General features: G+C 35.7%; 1 protein-coding gene across 1 annotated transcript in view; it reads right to left on the bottom strand.

The window, feature by feature from the left end:
• Ccdc146 (coiled-coil domain containing 146) overlaps positions 1 to 6,245 on the bottom strand; it is a 103,935-nt gene extending 97,690 nt beyond the window's left edge. The window contains exon 1 of the mRNA XM_077795972.1: positions 6,066 to 6,245. Within this exon, the coding sequence (XP_077652098.1) occupies positions 6,066 to 6,245 (180 nt within the window). The remainder of the gene's footprint in view (positions 1 to 6,065) is intronic.
• Positions 6,246 to 20,522: the final 14,277 nt, after the last annotated feature.

Genomic DNA, 20,522 nt, shown 5'->3' with positions numbered 1-20,522 from the left:
ATCCATTTTTCTGCAAATTACATAACTTCATTTTTTTATGGCTGAATAAAACTCCATTGTGTGTACATACATTTTCTTTATCCATTCATCCACTGATGGACACGAGGCAAGTTTTAAAAGAAGTAATCTTAAAAGTATGCAATCAGGTCAACAATGGCAGTATCTGTTTATAAATATGCAGTGGTAGATGATGCTGTTCAAATACACAAAAATAGGAAGTTGCAATCTTTCCAGCAAGCAATCTGAAAACTATCAAGTGATACCGTGTCTACATCTCTAGCCAGGGACTTTCCTGGCAAGCTCAAATCCACACAGTAGACATTCCCCTCAGATCTGTTGCTTCTTTTGTCACTTCCTCTACTATAATTTAGCCAATGTCCTATAAGAATCTAAACAATAATTTAGAATCTTTCCCTCACCTCCATCCACTCAGACATTAAGTCCAAAATTTTATTTTTCTTTAATATCTCTGTTAAATGTATCTGTTACTTCTTCCCATTGCCACTGCTGTAGTTCAGCCTCTCTTCACATCTTATCTTAATGGAGAGAAGATGAAAATGGAGAAGATGCAAGTCAGGAGACATTTACAAGAGAACCACCTGACAGAATACCCAAAGAGGGTTAGGTCTGGGAAGAGAATCGGGTAGTTCTGATCATGTTCACTTTGAGGAACCTTGGAGTCCAAATATATTCCAAGAACACATACATAATGGATGTGGGCAAAGTTCAAGGGCAGAAAAACAGATGGAATAGAACCTGGGGATATGCTGAAATAGACCCTCTCATGTCTTACTGCCTTCAAAAAGTCTTTCCATATCAATTCATTCCACAGTGATTGATCCTTCTACACCCACATATTCCATTTTATTGACATTTAACATTTCAAGCTTCTTGTTCCCAATCAAAGCTAAAGAATAGGAGCCTTCCCATGCTTTATGTCTGTGAATCCCTAAGGTATCTAGCACAATCCAGCACAAAGGAGGTGCTCAAAACAAGAGTAGTTAAAGGGATAGATTCGATTTCAGTAGATTTAATAATTACAATCTCTCCTATCATAGTGCCCGGTTGTTGAGGGCTGAAATCAAGTCAAGATGGTGCCTGGCAGTTTGCTAGGAGGAGTGGTTTGTAAGGCAACGCCACGGAGCCATTAAGTTGGTGGGGATTCCTTATTGGCTGATTGTTGTAACTGGATGATGCTAATTGAGTCAAGCTGTGTGTAATCAGTTAGGTATAAATACTGCTGTTGTTCCGTAATAAACCAGTTCCCGTTTGAACCTTCAAGTTGCTTGTCACCTCCCGGGTTATTTGCCCAGCCGGACTACGGCACCTGGTGGGTGCAGTATAAATATCTGCATTAAGATTTAAGGCCCCTCATTATTATTAAATTAAGATTTAATGTCCCTCATTATTCTTCACAAACTTCTTGATATCTCAGTTCTCATCAAATCTGACATGAAAATTAGATACAAACACCTCTATTTATTACACATTTTGTAAGAAGTCCAACATAGTTTTATATATAACCAGGTTTAGTGAGAGATCATATTATCAACAAACCCACTTCATCTACTCGAGTACAATATCACCTCATCCACACTACTTCTATAGAATCCCATATTTTCTCCCGTTTCACATGTTTACTGCCTTAGAGTTTCCCTGCATTGTCTGCACTCCCCCTGCTCCCCACCCCATGCCTCCCACTATGCCTTTTCTCTACCTCTTGGCTAAGTTAAGTCAAAGACTTAATGATTGGCACCAGATTATTCACAGGAAATGAAGAGAAGGGAGGAGTCAACTGACCCTTGGTGAAAAACAAAGAGCCAAAAAAGCTTAGGCAAAACAATATAATGTTTTGATTTGGGCTGATGGCATTAAGACAAAAATGATTTTATCACTTCCAAGTCCTAGAAAAGTTCAACATCTGACACATTGACAGTTGACAACTAAGGTCATTTATAAGTCAGTCCTACTTTACACAGCACATACAGACAGAAGTAGGAATCCTGATTTAGGGAATTTCAGTCTCTAACATGAGGCCCAGCAGAGTATAATTGACACAATCTCTTTCAGAAACTATTTGAGGGTCTCTATTAAAACTGAATATAAACCTAGACCATGAAAGTAACCCCATTTTGGGGGGTACTAGGGATTGAACTCAGGGGCACTTGACCACTGACCCACATTCCCAGCCCTATTTTGTATTTTATTTAGAGACAGGGTCTCACTGAGTTGTTTAGTGCATTGCTTTTGCTGAGGCTGGCTTTGAACTCGTGTTCCTCCTGCCTCAGCCTCCCAGGCCATTGGGATTAGCCACTGAGCCCAGCTGTAGTAACCCCATTTTGATGTACATACCCATGATAAATAAAATTTCAGTACAAAGCATGTGTAAGAATAGTAGGACACTACATAGGCAGTGAAAAAATAAACATTGCTATATATCATGCTAATGATATTTTCATGGACACATGATGAGTAAAAGAAACCAACCAAAAGCATATGGTATGATTCCATTTATACAATGTTTAAGAAGAGGCAAACATATGGTAAGGTCACAACAGTGTTTATCTTTAATGGGATCAATGACTGAGAAGGGTCCCAGGGAGACCTCTGGGTTGCTGGAAATATAACTGGGGAATGGTGGGTAAAAAGATAAGTGCAAGAGATATTTAAATCCTTAACTGTCAAAGAACACAGAATGTGGAGAATAAAATTCAGCACTGAACATAGTAGTGGGAAGCACATGTAAAAAATTCACCAAGCTGTACACTCACTGGCATGCTATGCATGTTATATACCTTGTTAAAAAAAATAAAATAGGAAATGGGATGAAATTACATTTTCAATGGAACAAGAAAAATGTGAAGTTCCAGGCCTCATAGCAGTGATAGTTGAGTTGGGGAGCAGGTGTCCAGCATTAGCCCACACAGTCCATCAATGGGAGTCATGAGGCTCAGTGTTGTAAGCATCACTCTGAACATTGATTCCGAAGAGTGAAATAACAGTGTAGTTCCTGCCCTGTTGATTTTATTTCTCATTGTGATCATGTCAGTGAGGAATTCTAAATTTTCTGTGCAATATCTTATGATGAGAAGATATTTAAAACATCTGTTAATGAGTACCAAGCAACCACTATAGCCTACAAGTGCGGCAAGTTAGAGGTTAGAGAAACCCCTCTGAGCTGGGTACCCAGGCAGTTTCCTGGTGGATGTGGGAATTGAGCCCGATTTTGAAAGGCTAGGAACAGAGCAAGGGTTGCAAGTATGGTATATGCAAGAACTTCATTTCATGTTTTAGTTTGAGTGGTACAGTCAAACTAAAGAGGCAATGTGACTAGGCAGATTTGTGGGTGGCCATGATCTTATATATTTGCAAGTCCACAGTGCAAGGCTAATTGTGTAAATAGCATAATAACAATAAGTGTTCAACGTAGTTTGGTTATTTCAATGTAATGCCAAGCCTCTGAACCTTTGCAAATGGATTCCTGATAGCTTTCTTCCATTTGCCATCTGAACTCTTGTTATTCTGCAGATATATGTAGTATGTTTTTAGATGACTGAAGGAGAACAACTGTTTTAGTCAACATTTTTGTTGATGCAACCAAAGGACCTGACAAGAATAATTTTAAGGAGGAAAAGTTTGTTGGAGCTCACAGTTTTATATTGGAGGTCTCAGGCCACCGACAGCTTGCTCCATTCCTTAGGGCTCAAGGTGAGGCAGGATTTCAAGGCAGAGGAGTATAGTGAAGGGAAGTGGCTCACATGATGATCAGAAAGCAGAGAGAGCCTAGGCTCAGGTGTCTGCTATGAGATACAGGAGAAGAAAATAACATGTCTGATGATCCTGCCAAAAATACATACTTGAATCTGATGATGAAAACATCAGACAAATCTAAATTGAAAGAAATTCTACATAATAACTGTCCTCTATTGTTTAACAGTGTCAATGTTATAAACATTTAAAAAATTTTAAAGAGCTGTTCCAGATTAAAGGAGACTAAAGAGGAGACTATTGAATGCAGTATCTAATATGGGAGTTTCTTTTGATATAAAGAACATATTGAGCTGGGCACAGTGGCATATGCCTGTAATCCCATAGGCTCAGGGGGCTGAGGCAGGAGGATCGTGAGTTCAAAGCCAGCCTCAGCAAAAGCGAGGTACTAAGCAACTTAGTGAGACCCTGTCTCTAAATAAAATACAAAATAGGGCGGGGATGTGGCTCAGTGGTTGAGTGCCCCTGAGTTCAATCCCCAGTACCCATGCCCCCCCAACCAGAAAAAAGAACATTGAGATCTATATAAGGTCTGTAGGTTAGATAACAGTATTGTAGCAATATTGATTTTTTTATATAATTGCACTATGGAAAAGAATGAACTTATTTTTAGAAAACACAATGGTGCATTTAGTTATAAAAGGGCACCTTCAAAGGGAGGGAAAATTGACACAGAAAGAAGGAAAAAAAACGATAAAGTAAATGCAGTAAGATGTTAACATCGGGGATTTGAATGAAAGGTACGTAGGAATTCTTTGTACTATCTTGCAATTTCTGTATGACTAAAATTATGTCAGAATAAGAGAAGAAAAACTATAGAAAAAGTAAACAATTTAGTAATTTAGATCCTACACACACACACACACACACACACACACACACACACACCACTATTATTTTTTAAATTACCTTTTCATTGCATTTTATTCCCCTTTGGCTTTTGCTTCCTGGTTTTGAATAAACTGTGTTTCTGCTTCAAGAATTCTTAAGCTTATTTTTACTGTGCTTGTAAATCTCTTGTCCTGTTGTTAAGGTTTAGATCTGAATTATGTTTATTAATTATGTTCATGAATTATGTTTATTAATTTGGTCTCCAATGCAGCAGTATCCCCAAAAGTTTTGAAGGTTTGGTCCCCAATGCAGCAGTATTCAGAGGTAGGACTTTTAGGAATTGACTGTATCATCAGGGTGCTAACTCTATCAATGTATTAATCCATTGATGATTTCATAGCTGAATTGACTATTAGAATGTGGGCCTACTTAAAGAACTAGGTCACTGAGGGCATGCCTTTGAAGGGTAATTTTGTCCCTGGACCCTTTCTCTTTGTCTGCTTTCTGGCTACCATGAGGTGAGCAGCTCTATTCTACTATCCCTCCCCACTATGATACTATGCCTCTTCACAGGCCCGTAGCCAACCATGAACTGAAACCCATGAAACTGAGCCAAAATAAATCTTTATTCCTTTAAGTTGTGCATGTCAGGCATTTTGTCACAGTGACAGAAAGCTAATGCAAAATACTTAAAGTTAATAGTCAGGAATTCAGATGTCCTCTAAACAACTTCTTCTTCTTCCTCTTCTTTTTTTTTTTTAATCATAGCTCACAAGCATGACGAAGTAACAGTTCTCTATGTGTTCAGTTAATTTTTTTTAAACCCAACTCTTCTCAAAAATGGGTATTTCCTTTCGCTTTACAAAAATCAGAAAATAAGAATATGTAATTGGTCATACCTGCATTTTTGCTTCTTTGCAGATAGGAAGCAGATGTCAGTGTTCTACTTCAGTAACTACATTTAATCAGGTTAATAATTTTCTATTATTTTATGACAAGAACTTTTATCTTCATTTCATGAAAGTAAATTTTATATATACAATCATTAAATATTTTTATTTCATGTATCAATCTATAAAATGTACTTAACCAACTGCATATATGAAAAATACTTTTTGTGCTTTAAAAATATCAGATCCTATACTACTGCACTAGTCCAGAACTATATGACAAGTTCTTCAGATGAAAAATCAGGACCCATTTTGTTTTAGAGAACTTCAAACTGTATATATTGTCTATAGGATATATGTAATAAAGAATTTTGATGAGAGGCTGAGAGAATAGCTCGATGTTGGAGCACTTGAATAGTGTGCTGAAGACCCTAGGTTTAATCTCCAGGACACACACACACAAAAAAAACAAAACAACAACAAAAAAAAACCCCTTTTTTTTTTACTTCATCTGAATTTTTAAGTAGATGATGATTCAGATTATATTATAGTAATAATTATGCGAAGAGAATATACCTCATTCAGACAAATGAAAGCTGGACTTTCAGACAAATCCACGAACCGCTCATCTTGAATGTTAATTGTGGGCACTATGGCATAGGTGAGGTCTTTTTGAGCTTTTTCATCCTCCTCTTCCTCTTCCTCTTCCTCTTCCTCATCCTCTTCTTTTTCTGTGTCTGTGGAACTATCTCCCATTTTCTCAGCTCTGAAATAAAATCATTCTATATTCAGTTATTTATAAGTTTCTTTACTTATTAAGTAAAATTAATGAAAAATAGTAAAATTAGCTAAATTCAAGTGGAACAAGCTTTTTTAAACTTCATTTTAATTATATGAAGTAATGGAATAAGCTGGTCTTTAATGAAACTGCAAATCAGAAAAGCTAGCTATAATCTTGTTGCTATAAAAGGCTGCTCTGTTATAAAGATTCTTTTTCTTTATTCTTTTTTTTTTCCTACAGTGCTAGAGATTGAACTCAGGGCTTTGAACATGCTAATACTCTACCACTGAGCTGTGCTCCCAACCTCAGATATGTCCTATTTTTATAGTAAAATCCATAATTCTAATTTTTTAAAATCAGCTATTGTCACATTGATTGAAAAATAAAATATATCACTAAAACACAAGCTCCATGAGGGAAGAAACTAGGTTTCTGAGTTTACTGAACACTCAGTTACTATTATTAAATGAATAAATAGATTTAACCTTTACCCTTAAAACAGAATACAAAATTAATTCCAATTATTTTGAAAAAATATAAACCAATAGACAGGCTGAGATATGGGAATGAGAACGTTGAGGCTAGACAGAAACAGGCTCTAGAGCTATGTCTAGGGAGGGAAGGAAGAGAGCCAATCCCATTAAGCAATATTTGTACTGGTGGCAAGGCTGGTGGGTATCTGATGTCAGGCAGTAGACTCTCTGCTCCACATTTAAGCATAAAAACAAAAGGATTCCAATAAGAATGCAAGTCCATTCCAGCCTAGACATTCTTGAAACATGTTGGCAGGGACCTTTCCAGCTATCCCATTGGGTTAATTACATTTTACTTTCTGATACCACTATAATCACCTGTGCACACTTTTGTGGCCATCCTTAAAGTACTGTATTATAATCTACTATTTTTCATTTGTCTCTCTAAATGAATTATTTACAACAGAAATTATATTTATTTTTCCATGGAGCTTCAACACCTGGCAAATAACACACAGGAATGTGTGCAAAAAACACATTGATGGGACAAACAAGGTTGGCTACTCTTCTGATGACCAAATAATATTTCCAACTGCAAAAAATTTCCTTGATTTTTCAGAAATAAAATGCTAAACCAATGAAGTAACAATGATTGCTTCAATTTATTAGAAAGTTAGTCCAAAAGTAAAGTTTCAGAGGAGCAAAACTGAAGTTCTTGTGTGATTGCTGTGCTCAATTGCTATTGACAGCTTTGAAAATTTTCCTTCCCCAAATAATATTGGCAGGCTACTTACATAATTTGCAGGGCCCAGGGCAAAAAAGGAAATATGGGGCTCCCTGATAAAAAGCAAGGGAAATGTAATATGAAAATTACCAAAATGTAAAATTTTCCTTTAAAAATATTACCCATGAAATGTAATAGGGGTGCTAGTGAGATACAACAACCCAAACTTACAAATCAGCAGAAAACACTTTTGGTGTCATAATTTTCTATAATAAAATGAATAATAATGATATTTTGATTAATCATAAGATTTTTCTGGCTCACTTTTCTGCAAATTCATTTAGTATTTCCCCATTAATACTTTTTGCAATTTCATTTTCAGTTGACCTAATTGAAAGTGATGTCAGTTGCTCTTGGGAAATACAAGATAACCAACAATTTTTGGCAATTTTTAATTTTGAAAAGAGTTTTCCTTGCAGATGCATCTGTTGCTGGAATTATTAAGAGAATTTACAGGCTGTGACAGTATTTGGATAAATTTCTAATAATCATTTCAAAATTCATAACACTTAGAGCTGTTAAGTACCATAGAACAATTTTTCTAAAATACGAGTCAGTTTCATGTGTGAACTTCTTTTTAAATGTAAATTTATTCAATATTCATTTTAATGTTTCCTGTGACATCCCATGTAACTTGTGGAGGCTATGCAAGAATCTGTATATGGCTTTATGCTTAGTATCTACAGCAAAACGCTCCCTATGCATTCTATTGGTATATATTCAATGACAAAGTAAAAATAAAATTCTTGGTTTAGTCAAAGCTTCACATGAAAAGTGTTTCTTTCTTTCTGTCTTTCTTTCTTTTTTTTTTGTCAAATGCAATGCCATTTAAATTTCATTTTTATTTCTAAGCATGGATACATGGATATTTGATTTGTAATGCTGTAGCTGTTTTCAAAACTGATGATTTTTTAAACTATGATGAATTCTTAGGAACTCCCTGATATGCTTTATTGCATCCTCCATGTGTTTGCTTTTATTTTGTGATAATTTACTAAAAAATATTCTGCCTGAGTGCCAGCAGTTCCTGTCCTTAATGTGCAATGCCACATGGACAAGTTCTGGGAACCTGCCTCCCACATTGGGTCCCAGAGCTGTCCTCATAAAAAGCATGAACATGATGGTTGGAGCTTCCCCTACTACTTCTGCTGACACTGCTGCCATTACTGCCATCATTGCCACTAATTTGGACCCAGCCATTTCCAGTTTTTTGCTATTATAAAAGTGTTGCAAAGTATATCTATTTACCTTAAAATGCATTTTAAAGTCTCCTGGAACCTTGATAATTAAAATTAACTTTGAAAGCCAAGGTTGAGGTAATCAAAGCACTGTACCTTTAAATATGGTACAGCTTACCTGGCCAACAAAATATGGTTACTATATTGAATTTGGAAAATTTTCTAAATTTGCTGAAGTTTTCAATTTCTATTGTCTTGAAACATTCTAAATATTTAGAACAGGTATAGCATTTTACATAGTGAAACAACTAAAAGACACTTTAACATGGTTCTGATAGACATTATCAGACAAACTTCGGCCCTTAGAATAAAATATTTAGGCATAAATTTAACCAAAGACATGAAAGGGCTGTACATTGAGAACTATTTTTAAAAAACAGTGATGAAAGAAATTATTAAAACATAAATAAAAAGAAAGAAATCTCATGTTCATGGATCACAAGAATTAATAGTTAAAGTATCCACATTACCCAAAGTAATCTACACATTCAGTGCAATCCCTGTCAAAATTCCAATGCACTTTTTCCAAAAAATAGAAGAAAAATCCTAAAATTCTTATGGAATCATAAAAGATCCTGACTAACCAAAGCAACCCTGAGCAAGAAGAAAAAAGCTGGAAGCATCATACTTCCTGATTTCAAATTACAGTACAAATCTATAGCAATCAAAATAATATGGTAGTGGCATTAAAAACAGATCATAACTATTATAATGCACTTAGGCATAAATTTAAACATTTAAATATTAAAAACATTTTTAACATAGACCAATGGAACAGAACAAAGAGCTCAGAGATGAACCTATGTATATACAGGCAACCAATACTCAAGAAGGACACCAAGATTTCAAAATGACAAAGGAGAATCTCATCAATCAATTGTGTTGGAGAAACTGGATATCCATGTGCCAGAGAATAAAACTATACCACTATCTATACTATTAATAAAAATTAACTCAAATGGATTAAATGTTTTAAAGAATTGGAAAAAATCACAGAGGACAGCAGCAACAACAAAACGGATTAAATATTTAAGATCTGAAACTATAGAGCTCCTAGAAGAGAACATAGGGGAAGAGTTCCTTGATGTTGGTCTTGGCAATGAGTTTTTGGATAGGACACCAAAGCACAAGCAACAACAGAAAAAATAAACAAGTGGGATTACATCAGACTAAAAAGTTTCTGCACCGCAAAGGAAATAACCAATAAAATGAAATGGCAACTTGTGAAATGAGAAAAGATTTGCAAACCATATATCCAATAAGGCATTGATATCCAAAATATACCAGGAATTTATAAAACTGAACAGCAAAACAGAGAAAAGCAAAAGCAAAATGTGACTGAAAAACTAGACAGAGGATCTGAACAGATATTTTTTCAAGATGTAGACATGGCCAATGGATACAAGAACAGATGCTCAACATCACAAGTTATTTTGGAAATGAAAACCACAATGAGTTATAGACTCACATCTATTAGGATGGCTACTTAATACAATACAAAAACAAAAGATAAGTATTGAAGATGATAGGAAAGAAAGGGGATTCTTGTACACTGTTGGTAGCAATGTAAATTGGTGAAGATGTTAGGGAAAACAGTATGGAGGCGTCTCAAAAAAATTAAAAATGAAAGTGCTTTATTATCCAGAAATATTACTTCTGGGTACACAGCCAAAAGAATTGAAATAAAGATTTTAAAGATTTATCAGCATTCCCATGTTCAATGCAGTGCTATTCACAGTAGCCAAGTTATAGCATCAACTCAATGTCTTAACAGGTGAGTAATAAAGAAAATGTGGTATTTTTCATAATGGAACATTATTCAACCTCTAAAAAGAGGGGATTCTGGCATTTATAACATCATGCATAAAGCAGAGGTTATGTGAAGTCAAATACAAATACTATATCATCTCATGAGTGGAATCTAAAATGGTCACACTCATAGAATAGGATGGTGGTTGCCAGTACTTGTGACAGGGAGAAATTGAGAAGTGGTGGTTGAAGGGAATGGTTATGCAAGATAAATACATCCTGGAAATCAACTATTTATCATAGTGTCCATGGTTAACAATACTGTATAACTATACCTACAATAACAACAATAATAAAAAGGCCAGGAGGAAACCTTGGAAGATAATAAATGTACTCGTGTCATTAGTAATAATGATGGTTTCATGGGTCTATTCTTGTGTCCAAACTCATTGACGTGTGCCCATGAAATATGTATAGCTTAGTGTGTGTGTGGTACTGGAGACTGAACCCAGGATGCTCTACCACTGAGCCACATCCCCAGTCCTTTTTGTTTATTTTCTGACAGGATCTTACTAAGTTCCCAGACTGGCCTCAAATTTACAATCCTCCTGTTTCGGTCTCCCAAGTTGCTGGGATTACAGGCATGTGCATCCATATATGGCTATGTATAGCTTTTCAATAAAAAATTAGAGCTTTATAGTTATACATAGTTGTTGGGTTTATGTACAACTTTTTATATGTCAATCATACTTCAGTAGAGTGGTTAAAAGAAAGAAAGAAGAAAGTAAGAGTGAGTGGGAAAGAAAGAAAACATAAGAGAGACAAATATAAAAGTCTCTGTTAAGACCTAAATCACTAATTAAGCTAATTAAATAATAGGAAGGAAAAGACTTAAGTGGATAACAAAGTTTAATGGGTAAAACAGAAAATATTCAAGGATTAGTTAAGATAGGATTGCAAAATCCATTGTATTAATACTACCATGCTGCAGGCAATATGATTGACAGCTATGAATAAACCAACAGGACAAAAATACATTTTCAGGCTACAGTGATATAAACTAGAAAATGTTTATAAAATGCCTTGAATTCTTGGTGTGGGAAAAACTACACAGCTATCAGGTGTAGTGATTCTAGAGACTTATATGTCCAGAATACATAAATCAATGAAGCAAATGTCTATTAAAGACCAAGAATCTACAAATATGCAAACAACTTATCATCTAAAGAAGAATCAAGGCAGGGAAATAACTAGTTTTGTCATACAAGTTAAGGTAAAATAAACCCATAGAAAAAGCAATGTTCTTAGGCAGGTAGATAAAGCTAACAAACAACAACAACAACAAAAAACCCAATCAGTTGCAGCCTGGAATTTAGACTTTCATCTGGGGGTCTTGGAAGCCATCATTTCTTTTTTTTCAGAGAGGAGTTAACCTGTGTTGTAAAGATACTGGTGACACCAAGAGGAATGGGTTGGAAAGAATGTGAATCTGGAGGCAAGGAGACAGTGTAGAGGCTGGGAACCAACCACTGTGTTGTAAGAGAAAGATCCTGTGGTGAGCAAGACCAGACAAGGGCCCTGGCCTCAGGGAGCTTGCAGACTGCTGGAAATTAATCAAGAATCAGAAACATAAACTTCAAAAATTTATAACTGAAATAGGTGCCAGGAAGGTGTGGACTGGAGAGGCCAGTAGCCATGCAGGATGCACTTGCAGGGGCGCCACTGCTGGAAGACTCTAGGATGAGCTCCTGAGTTGAGACAATGCTGCAGGAATCTGAAAAGAGGACATGGTCTGATAAGGCCTTCCAGAAAGTGGAGGACATGAACCAAGCTTCCACACACATGCTTTTTTTTTTTTTTAAGTTGGACACAATACCTTTATTTATTTATGTGGTGCTGAGGCAGGTGCTCTATCACCGAGCTATTGCCCCAGCTCACACACATGCTTTTGATACACACAGAAGCAAAAGGCCAGTGAAGGAGAAAGGGAGCTAACTATCAAGGTTTGGTCCCATCTAGCTACCCTATTCTTCACACTTCATCTAGGGGTTAAGATAAAAGCCAAAGTAGGAAGCTTCCCACAGAATAATTAAGCAATAGGCATTACGGGGAAGGCCTTGTTTTGTAAGATACACCACTACTTCCTCTTCTTTAAAACTAAACCTGGACAATCATCATTTTGTTTTGATTTTGAACTCCAAAGATTTTTCTTGATAGTTTCGAGGAGTATGTACAAAAAACAAATAACACATGCTCCAGAAAACAGGTCAGGATACACAAACAATGTGACTTTCTTACGGTGAGATGGCAATGCTCCAAGAAAGATGTTGTAAGAAACCACAGTCTTTCGATATCACTTGTCGCTGGACAAGAACACATTTTGCTCATTTTAGAAACAACAAAGTATAATTTAAAAGTTAAATATGTTCTGTTTCTCTCCTATGTCTACATGTAACCTGATAATTTGTCATTGTAATTTAATTCTTCTAACTGCCCTGGAAACAGAATTGCATGTGAATCCCAGCAGCCCACTTCTGTAGAAGGTTAGCTGCGTGACTGTTTCTACAGTGATTCAGAGTCAAACCTCTTGGAGGAAGGAAGAACTCTAGGACATTTCAATTTGTTTATTTATTTATATATTTTGTTTCAGTTTCCTAATATATTTTTAAAGACAGAAATGTTGGAACAGGATTTCAAAAAATGTTTAACAATGCATCTCAATCCTGTCAGTATATGGTTTGTGTTCTTATGTATATTTCTTATATAATATTAAAAGTCTCCATTGAAGGCCTATTTTAAGAGCACTCTGGTCCACAATATGATAGGCTTAGAATACTGGACAACCAATCTGACATGAGGCATGCCTCAGATCCACCCAATGGACAATAATAGCAGATATTACCAACTTGGCAGTCCTAAATGCAACAGATAAATGTACTGCATTTATTCATATCTAGATACTTTGTTCTAAGACTAATTCTTATTATAGGAAGACAAAATTAGGCTTGAAACATTTTTGAAGATATAGATACGTGTGTTAAAAAAGAGATGCTAAAAGGTTTTCTCAAAGATCTGATAAACCAAACCACAACTTCTTTTCTGTTCAAAAAAGAAAAGAAAAAAGGAAGAAAATATACTCTCAAAAAATGGTTTTGTAAAAAGCAAAACTATTCAGGCACAGGTTAAAAAAAGAAAGAAAACTCTAGCAGTAGGTATGTAGAGATAAAATTTGTCTCATTATTGAAATGTTCAAGTAACAATCTGGGTAAGACCACCTTTAATTAAACACACACACACACACACGAGAAAGGAAAACTCTGATAAGAAGCTCTAAGTGCACTTGTAGCCATTAAATGTTTACATGTATTAAACAGTTAAATCCTAAATTATGTGCATGTACAACCAATGAGGAATCTGTTACTTTCCCACAACCATGGAGAGCCCAAAGCTCTATAACAGGTTAAAGCCCCCTCCCTGGAAGGGAAGCATGCTCAGTGCACTCTATCCTGGTTCTTCTATGCACTATCCTCTTGCCTCCCTGTGCCCTCTCCCACTGTGTTCCAAGCACAGATGCAAGAAAAGTTCACCTTCTTTTCAAAGGTTATGTATTTTTCCGTTTTTTTCTTTGAAACCTACATAGCCAAAACAAGCTCTGAATTAGTCATTTCTGAGTAGACATAACATATTGTTGGGTTATGACAGAGAAACACCATACATGTGGCAGAATTGTCATAGAAACAGATATGATTTTGTCTCTAACGTATATTCCTGATGACCCTTGTCAACATGAAGGCATCCCTGCCCAGTGGTGACCTACTGTGTACCTATTAACAGTATTATATAGCTCTTACAATTTAAACAAAGCTTTCCTTCATATTATTTCACATAATCCTAACAATAAACATATACCACAAGAATTATCTCCATTTTGTAGATGAGAAAACTGAAATCAGAAAGGGTGAAGGATGTACCTGTACCCAAGATCATGCAACAATAAATAGAAGTATTTATTCAAACTATGTCTCAAATCCCTTGCTTTTTTACATTCTATTACCTTTAAGACTCTCTCTCTTGGGTCTTAGCTAAAGAGCAAGGGTAAAGGCAGGCTGATGGAATCTAACACCTGTCACTGAAACAGTACAGGGTTGGGACTCCTTTAGCAAAGAGCAAGCCAACATAGTGTAAGTCAATCAAATACAAATTAATTCTGGTAGAGCAGTGATGATTAGGCAGCCATGAGGTGGTTAAGAGTGAGCTGAGCAAAACAATGGACCATAGAGCTTGTTGCTATAGTTGCAAACAAAAGGAAAGGCTTCACATATACACAGTGTGGCAAGAAACACTGGTTTCATATCTGCAATAATTTACAGTCCTTCTGCAAGTCCCGTCAGGCTTCAGAAATTCAGAGTGCCTGAAAGGCCCTATCAGTTCCCTTAAAAGTTTCCACATAATTTGGTAGTGAGCAGAGGCTAAGAGTTCCAAATCCTGTAGGAGGTTTGGAATGCCCAAGTAGGTCTGCAGCTGACACTCTTCCAGGTCTGTGAAGCAGAGATTCTACAAGTTTGAGAGCAATTTAGAATCATCATGCTGTAGGCCACTCCTCAATCTTGCTATGAAGATAACACATTTGAAAAACTCCACCATCCTTTTTGCTTGAATTTTTAAAAATAATACCAGAAAGTACACTTATAATGTTATAATAATAGTCTATATTCTTTTTTAGCAAGAAAAATGGATTTAATTATTTACATAACATGGGAGTTGACTAAGAAATATGACTCCTGGTGGTAGTTAGGATTTACATCTTATATACCATTTTAACAGGGCCTGGGGGGGCGCAAAAGGGCATTTTTGAGAGAACAAATCACTTTTAGGAAAAATCAGCGGACCTTTAGGAAGATAAATGGGAGATCTCATAGTTTTCTCCTTTATTTTTAATTGGTTCTTTTAGTTACACATAACATTAAGATTCATTTTGACATAATTATAAAAGCATGGAATATAATTTGCTCCAATTCAGTCCTCAGTAATTTCCCTTTCTCTTCCCTCCTCTCTCCCACTGTTACTTTTCTTCTATACTGGGTTCTGCTATTTACTAATAATTTTTTTGTTGGTTATTTTTAGTTAGGGTCTTGTGGATATACATAATGGTGTGATTCACTGTGGTATATTTATATCTGTACATAAGAAGATTAGGTCAGATTCGTTCCACTGTTCTTCCCTTATCATATCATCCCTCCTACCTCTCCCTGCATCCCCTTTGTCTACTCCACTGATCTTTCTTCTATTTTGATGGAATTTTCTAATTAAGAAATTACTTTGTAAACCTGTTCCTTCAGCTCCCCTTTTCTCTTCCTCATTACCTGGTTAGGAGGGATGTTATACCTAGATGGGTCTGTTTCCTTAGCAAAGAACTTCAGGAAATATGAATGATCACTGCTTCCCAGCTGCAGCAGCCAGGTTCTTCTCCAGGTTTCTGCCTTCTTCCACCTCCTCCTCTGACTTCATCTGAGAGTGGAATTAGTGGCTTTAACTTAGTCTTTACCAGGATGGCAGCATGGAGTAATAAAAATGACTATTTTGGGGGGCTGAGGGGGTGGATACCAGGGACTGAACCCATGAGTATTTAACCACTGAGCCACATCCTCAGCCCTTTTTATTTTTTATTTTGAGACAGGGTCTCACTAAGTTGCTTAGGGTATTGCTAAATTGCTGAGGCTGTCTTTGAACTTGTGATCTTCCTGCCTCAGCCTTCCAAGTTGCTGGGATTACAGTCATGCACCACTGTTCATGCCCTGAAATGACTATTTTGAAGTTCAGTGATACAGCCTGCAAACTCATTTCTCCCCTTCCTGTGTGATCCTGGGCAAGATATTCATCCTCTGAATGGCTATTTCCTAAACCATAAGATGATTTAAGAGTTGTAAAGATTAAATGGGACAATGCACATGATGTCTCAGTGCAGAGCCCAGTTTATGGTCCTCAACAAAATGTTAGCTCCCTCCCACCACTGCCTCATTCTTTTGTTTCATATATAATGTTCTTTATCTTATTTTGATGGGGAAAAAATAAACAGAAGTCAGTCTGGAGCTGGAACAAAGATTTCACTAATAGGTAAGCTAGAAATGATAATTGGTTCTCTCCAGTATAAATTTGTCCATTTGTCCTTGGAAGTCCTGATCTTCAAATCCCACTGTAAAATATTTAAATGTAGGATAAGAAAGACTGGAGAGGACATTGAGTTTTTGAGAAAGAGAAAGGGAGCATCACATTTTTTTCTTAAAAGAATGCACGTCAACTTTGAATCAGGGGAAGAGCCACCTTAGACAATAAGATGTTTCCTCTTCGTTTTCCATGTGTACAAATTTTACAGTCCCCTGATTTGGTTGTATAAGTATTTCCTTGTCTCAGTTTTTCACTGGTCCTAGAAAGATCTCCATTTTATTCTTCCTCTCCTTTGGTAGCATCCCTTACTCAATTTCTTCTTCTAAAGCCAAAAGTCTATTAATTAGAGGATTATAAGAGTATTTATGAAGATGGTTTTTCTACCTTTACATTAGAAGAGGAAATTAAAAATAAGAATTATACAAATCTCTGAAGTGGGAAATGGGAGAGGAGTGAGAAAATAAGCTGGCATGGGCCTCTGAGGGAACTACTATGTTTATCCAGAACAAGTGTTGGGAAAGAAAGGTGGAACTTAGACATTCAAGAATAGCGAGGAGATAGTGCGCCTCCTTTCCCAGTTGCACTTAGTACAGTAGTTACTTTCCAGAGCCATTGCCACTCTTATCCCTTCATGTAACAAAATGAAACAGTGTATTTAGGCAGAGAGGGCCCAAGAAAGGTCACAAAGTGGTTTGGGAGAGAAGAGGTTGGGAGCACTATACTCCAAGAGCCATTGAAGTTATGATGTAAGAACACTGCTTCAAGAATCTTTGAGAACCAGATGGGGGTACAGATTTTTCAGAGGAGGCCATCATGGAGACCCTTTTCCAAGTTCCAGATGGATAACAATCTCAGAAGAGGTCAGTGTGGTCAGATACCAACCACTGACCAGACAACCAACCTGAAATCATAGGCTATTTAACGACCCCAATTTAGGTCTTATCCCAATAGGAGGATAGGAACAAGAAATCAGGAATTGAATTTAAAAAAACAGCTTTATTGAGATATAATTTATGTACAATAAAAGTCAAGATTTTAAGTATATAATTTGATGAGTTTTTTTATAAATGTTGCCATCACTATCACAAACATTTCCATTGCTTTAAAAAGTTTGTGTTCCTTTACAGTAGGTCTCCCATCCCACTCCCTTCTACTCCTGTCCCTCCTCTTCATCCCAGGAACTTGAGAACCACCAATAGTTTTGCATTTTCTTAAAGTTCAAATAAATAAAATCTGTGATGAAGTGAATGTGTGTGTCTCCCCAAATTCATATGTTAATAAAAAATCTTAATGTGATGTAAAAGATGGGGGCCTTTTAAGGGTAATAAGTCATATGGGTGGAGCCTTCATGAATGGGATTGGTGGCCTTAAAGAAGAGGCCCAAGAGCCATTTGGCTTTCTTTCTGCCATGTGAGGATACAATGAGAAGTTGGCAGTCTGAAATCTGCAAGAGGGTCCCCACCTGAACCTGACTATGATGGCACTCTCATCTTGGACTGCCAACTTCCAGAACTCTGAGAAATAAATTTCTGTTGTTTATAAGTCATCCAGTCTATGGTACTTTGTTATAGCAGCCTAAACTAAAACAGAATCATAATGTCTGATTTCTACCACCTAGTGTACCTTGAAATTTGCCTACATTGTTGTGATTTTTTTTTTTAATATTTATTTATTTATTTTTAGTTCTCGGCGGACACAACATCTTTGTTGGTATGTGGTGCTGGGGATCGAACCCGGGCCGCACGCATGCCAGGCGAGCGCGCTACCGCTTGAGCCACATCCCCAGCCCACATTGTTGTGATTATCAATATTTAATTCTTTCTATTGCTGAGTTCAATTCCATTGTACACCAATGTCACAATTTATTTTCCACTTGACAGCTGATTAACATTTGATTTGTTTATTTCCAGTTTGGGGCTATTATAAGTCAAGAACATTAAAGTACAAGTCTTCATGTGGCTATTTTAATTTCTCTTGGGTACTGCAAAGGAGTAAATTTCTGGGTTATATGGTAAATGTGTTTAATTTTATTATTTAATTTTAGTGATTGTACCTTTCTATAGTCCCACCAGAAATGTGCAAGGATTTCCACTGCTCTACATCCTTGCCAATACATGGAGTTGTATTTTTAATTGTAGATATTCCAATGTATGTATATAGTACCTTAAGGTTTTAATTTGCATTTCCATTTATTATGCTGAGCATCTTTTCACATGTTTAGTTGCCATCTATATATCTTCTTCAGTGAGGTGTCTTTTAAGGTATCTGGTCATTTAAATCTTTTGTGGGGCTGGGATTGTAGCTCAGTGGTAGAGTATTTGCTCGAATATGTGAGGTACTGGGTTTAATCCTCAGTACCACATAAAAATAAATAATTAAAATAAAGATATTATGTCCATCTATAACTAAAAATATGTTTTAAAAAATCTTTTGTTATTGAATTTTAAAAATTCTTTATATCTTTTGAACGATAGTACTTTTTGTCGCAAATATTTTCTCTGTCTGGACTTTCTAATTCTCTTCACATTCATTGCTTTTTACAGACATTTTTAATTTTAACAAGGTCCAGGTTATCAATTATTTCTTTTATAATCATACCTTTGGAGTGTATCTAAAGCATCTTCATCAAGCCCAAAGTCATCTAAGTGTTTTCCTACATTTTCTATAACTTTCATAGTTTTGCATATTTTTTTAGGCCTACGAACCATGGTAAATTAATTTTTGTAAAGAATGTTAAGATCTGTGTCTAGATTTAATTTTTCTTTCTTGTGGATTTCCAGTTGTTCCAGCACTATTCCATTCCAATCCCCAGTGTAATGCTTATTGTCAAAGATCAGTTGATTATATTTATTTGAGTCTATTTCTGGACTCTCTATTCTGTTTTATTGATTTACTTATCTGTTGTTTTGCTAATAGTGCAGTCTTCATTATTGGTGTTAAAGCAAGTGTTGTATCAGTTGGACAGTTGTGCTTTTCCTTTAATGTTGTGTTGGGTATTCTGGGTCTTTGTTTCTCTGTGTTAAGCTTCAGAGTGAATTTTTTAAATCCACAAAATAAGTTGCTGAGGTTTTGAGATTACATTGAGTCTATAGATAAATTTGGGAAGAAGTTACATCTTGAAAATATTGAATTTTCCTGTTCATGAACATGGACTATTTCTCCATTCATTTAGTTTTTCTTTGCTTTTGTCAGCAGAATTTTATATTTTCTCATATTGATCTTGTATACTTTTTGTTTTATCTATACATAATCATTTCATCTTGAGGGGTTCTAATACAAACAGTATTTTGTTTTTTATTTCAAATTCCACTTGTTCATTGCTGTTATGTAGCAATTTGATTAACTTTTTGTATATTAACCTTGTTTCCTGAAAATAAGTCATTATTGGTTATTAGCTCTAGGTTTTTTGTTGATTTTTTTCAGATTTTCTACATAGACAATCCAAGTCATCTGCAACATAATTTTATTTCTTCCTTCTTAATCTCTATGCCATTTATTTATCTTTCTTATTTTATTATTATCATCTAGGACTTCCGGAAAAATACTGAAAAGGAGTAATGAGACAGGACATTTTTAACTTGTTCTTGATTTTGGTTGGAATGTTTTTAATTTTTAACCTTGAAGCGTAACATTAGCTGTAAGCTTTCTTACAGATATTCTTTATCAAGTTGACAAAGTGCCCTTCTAGTCCTTGTTTACTGAGAGTTTTTTCTTCTTAATCATGAGTGGATATAGAATCTTTCAAATTAATTTTTTTCTTTTGATACAATCATATGGTTTTTCTGTTTTTTAGCCTATGGATGTAATGAATGAATGAATTAATTAATTATTAAATGTCAAATT

This window comes from Urocitellus parryii, chromosome 3 (genome assembly GCF_045843805.1).
Source record: "Urocitellus parryii isolate mUroPar1 chromosome 3, mUroPar1.hap1, whole genome shotgun sequence".
In the NCBI taxonomy this organism is placed as follows: Eukaryota; Metazoa; Chordata; class Mammalia; order Rodentia; family Sciuridae; genus Urocitellus; species Urocitellus parryii.
Note: the sequence above shows the minus strand (reverse complement) of the source record. Positions and strands in the feature narration are given on the sequence as shown.